General features: G+C 37.6%; 1 protein-coding gene across 1 annotated transcript in view; it reads left to right on the plus strand.

Moving 5' to 3' along the window:
- The window catches only part of usp14 (ubiquitin specific peptidase 14 (tRNA-guanine transglycosylase)), a 13,384-nt gene that overhangs the window by 4,603 nt on the left and 6,190 nt on the right, over nucleotides 1–2,591 (plus strand). The window contains exons 3-6 of the mRNA XM_017309887.1: nucleotides 1,609–1,643; nucleotides 2,092–2,196; nucleotides 2,283–2,386; nucleotides 2,520–2,574. Of these exons, the coding sequence (XP_017165376.1) occupies nucleotides 1,609–1,643; nucleotides 2,092–2,196; nucleotides 2,283–2,386; nucleotides 2,520–2,574 (299 nt within the window). The remainder of the gene's footprint in view (nucleotides 1–1,608; nucleotides 1,644–2,091; nucleotides 2,197–2,282; nucleotides 2,387–2,519; nucleotides 2,575–2,591) is intronic.

Genomic DNA, 2,591 nt, shown 5'->3' on the forward strand with positions numbered 1-2,591 from the left:
CATGGCCTTTCCACAGTTTGCTGAGAAGGGAGACCAAGGACAGTACTTGCAGCAGGTCAGAATCTGCTCGGTTCATGTCATTGTTGCATACAGTTGCCCAAGATTGCATCTGTTTGTATTTTTTTATTATTAATATTTTATTTTTCTAGGATGCCAATGAGTGCTGGCTCCAGATGATGAGGGTACTGCAGCAGAAGTTGGAACCACTTGAGCCGGTGACTCTCATGGAGGTAAATCTTCCTCTACTTTGGTGAAAGGCCAAGCAATTAATAATATTAATCTTTCTCATTATTTGATTTCTTTACAATATGCTTCAATTGTGTTTTATGGACTCTGCTATGCACATTAAAAGTGTCTGTTTGCTTTCCCTGCTTAGACGGAGTCAGCAGGTGGAGCTGCCTCTGCGTCTGCAAAGAAGAACTTTATTGACCAGTATTTCGGTGTAGAATTTGAAACTTCGTATCCTTTTACCTTGTCTGAAACTACATTTTCAAACTTTAACCTRATAAATTCTGGTCTCAAGAGTATATTGTTTACTTTCCGATTGTAGTTTTTCGATTGAAGGGAAACGGAGAAATAAAGAATGTACCAGAGATTGACTTAACTCTTTAGTTCAGCATGAAATGCACAGAATCTGAGGAAGAAGAGCCGATCAAGGGCAAAGAAAGCCAGCTCCAGCTCAGCTGCTTTATTAACCAAGAAGTCAAATACCTTGCGACAGGACTACGACTGGTACGTACCATTTAATTTCATTCCTTAAAATCCAATGGGGATTTTTTTCAGACAAAGAAGACATGCCAGGGTTCAATTAGAAAATTACTTGGACTAATTTTTAATGTTTATCATCAAAACTCAGATTCTCTGAAGATCACAGTCATTAATAAAACTGAAATGTTCACTGATTGAAAAGTATGTGCCACTTGTAGCCCAATCGATTGTTTGGGCTGCAATAAGTGATTGTGATGAATCAATTATTAGAATAATTGTCAACTACTTTAAGTAATTGACTAGTTGTTAAATGGAGTACAATATCAAAATGGAACCGAGCAAAAATTTATACATTTTGCATTTAAGATCTAATAAAGCTTTGTAAATACGTTCCAATCAGAACTCCAGTAGCATAGCTTTAGTTTCACCTGGTTCAAATGTAAAAAGTATCTCGCATTAAGCACTTTTTTGCCATCCAATTCAGGGTTTCCCCCAGTGTATTATAGGCCTGGCGGCCCGCCATGCTTTATTAGCGCCACTGCCAGGCTAAGCCTTTCTTGTTTGTTTTTTTTTTTTAAGAAAATAAAATAAAATAAATCGCCTTTTTTTTTTTAAGCCGGATTGTAAGTGTTTTTGTCGTGCCGAGCGTTTCACTATCAGAGCAGATTTATTCCTAAAAGATATGTTTATAGAAAATATGTTTATAGTTAATGCATTTAAAGCCGGACCAATCACACCGCTGGGCCTCTGNTGATTACAATCATGATCAGTGTGTGTTTGCTTTAAAATGACAAAAACAGATGTGTCAGTGTGCATGAACTCATAACATTTGGAGCTTCCTGAAGCTTTGATCAAATATGTCTTCWGTATTTCAGTTAATTCATGTTTTCTCTCAATTGTAGGATGACGAATGGGGAAACATTAAACTGAAAAATGTGAGTATTTATCTTATCTATCTACATAGATGTATGTTTTGTTGTTGTTTTTTTTTACACAAATACACCAAAAACAAGATAAAAAAGCAGYGCATCTCAACATTGTGTTTCACTAAATATGTTATGAGAGCTACACAAAGTTGCTTCYAGAAGCCTCAAGAATCGTTTGTTGTATTGTTATTGTAGTCCAAATTGTAATACTGATAATAAAATACACTTCAGAAATCGGGTTGTTCTTGTCCATGGTGGCAGCTTTGAAAAAAATCAAAATTTCTTCATAAAAACACATCTGGATTCACACCAATTACGGGCTTTGGAGGTCTTTAATTGCAATTTATCATCACAACAGATTGCATTTTATATCATCAGAACATTTTCTCATTAATAAACACTATGATAAATGCCCACTCACTGCACTGAACTTGCATGTGTATCTGTGTTTTCCAAGGGAATGACTCTGCTGATGATGGGCTCTGCAGAAGCCCTGCCTGAGGAGCCGGCGGTTCGGCCCATGTTTGTAGAGGACATGACTGAGGAGCAGCTGGCGTCAGCGGTCAGCGCATTTCACAAATTATTAGTTCCTTACAAACAGGAAAACTACCCAAAAACTGATGCCAGTGTTGGTGATGTTCTGTTCAGATGGAGCTTCCTTGTGGGCTGACAAACCTGGGTAACACCTGCTACATGAACGCCACAGTGCAGTGTCTACGCTCGGTGCCAGAGCTCAAAACGGCTCTCAAGAGGTACTTAATTTAGACGGAGACGTCGCAGAATTAAGATTTCCAAGCGCTTAATGTATAGTGTTGAATAATATAGTTTGAAGTTAGTTAGTTAATTTTTTGCTTATGTGTCAATATTCTCTTTTACTTTTTATAGGTATTCAGGTGCCCTGCGATCTTCAGGAGCAAATGCTCCAGCACAATACATCACAGCAGGTTTGTAACAATT

The sequence above is a fragment of the Poecilia reticulata genome, linkage group LG17 (genome assembly GCF_000633615.1).
Source record: "Poecilia reticulata strain Guanapo linkage group LG17, Guppy_female_1.0+MT, whole genome shotgun sequence".
NCBI lineage: Eukaryota > Metazoa > Chordata > Actinopteri > Cyprinodontiformes > Poeciliidae > Poecilia > Poecilia reticulata.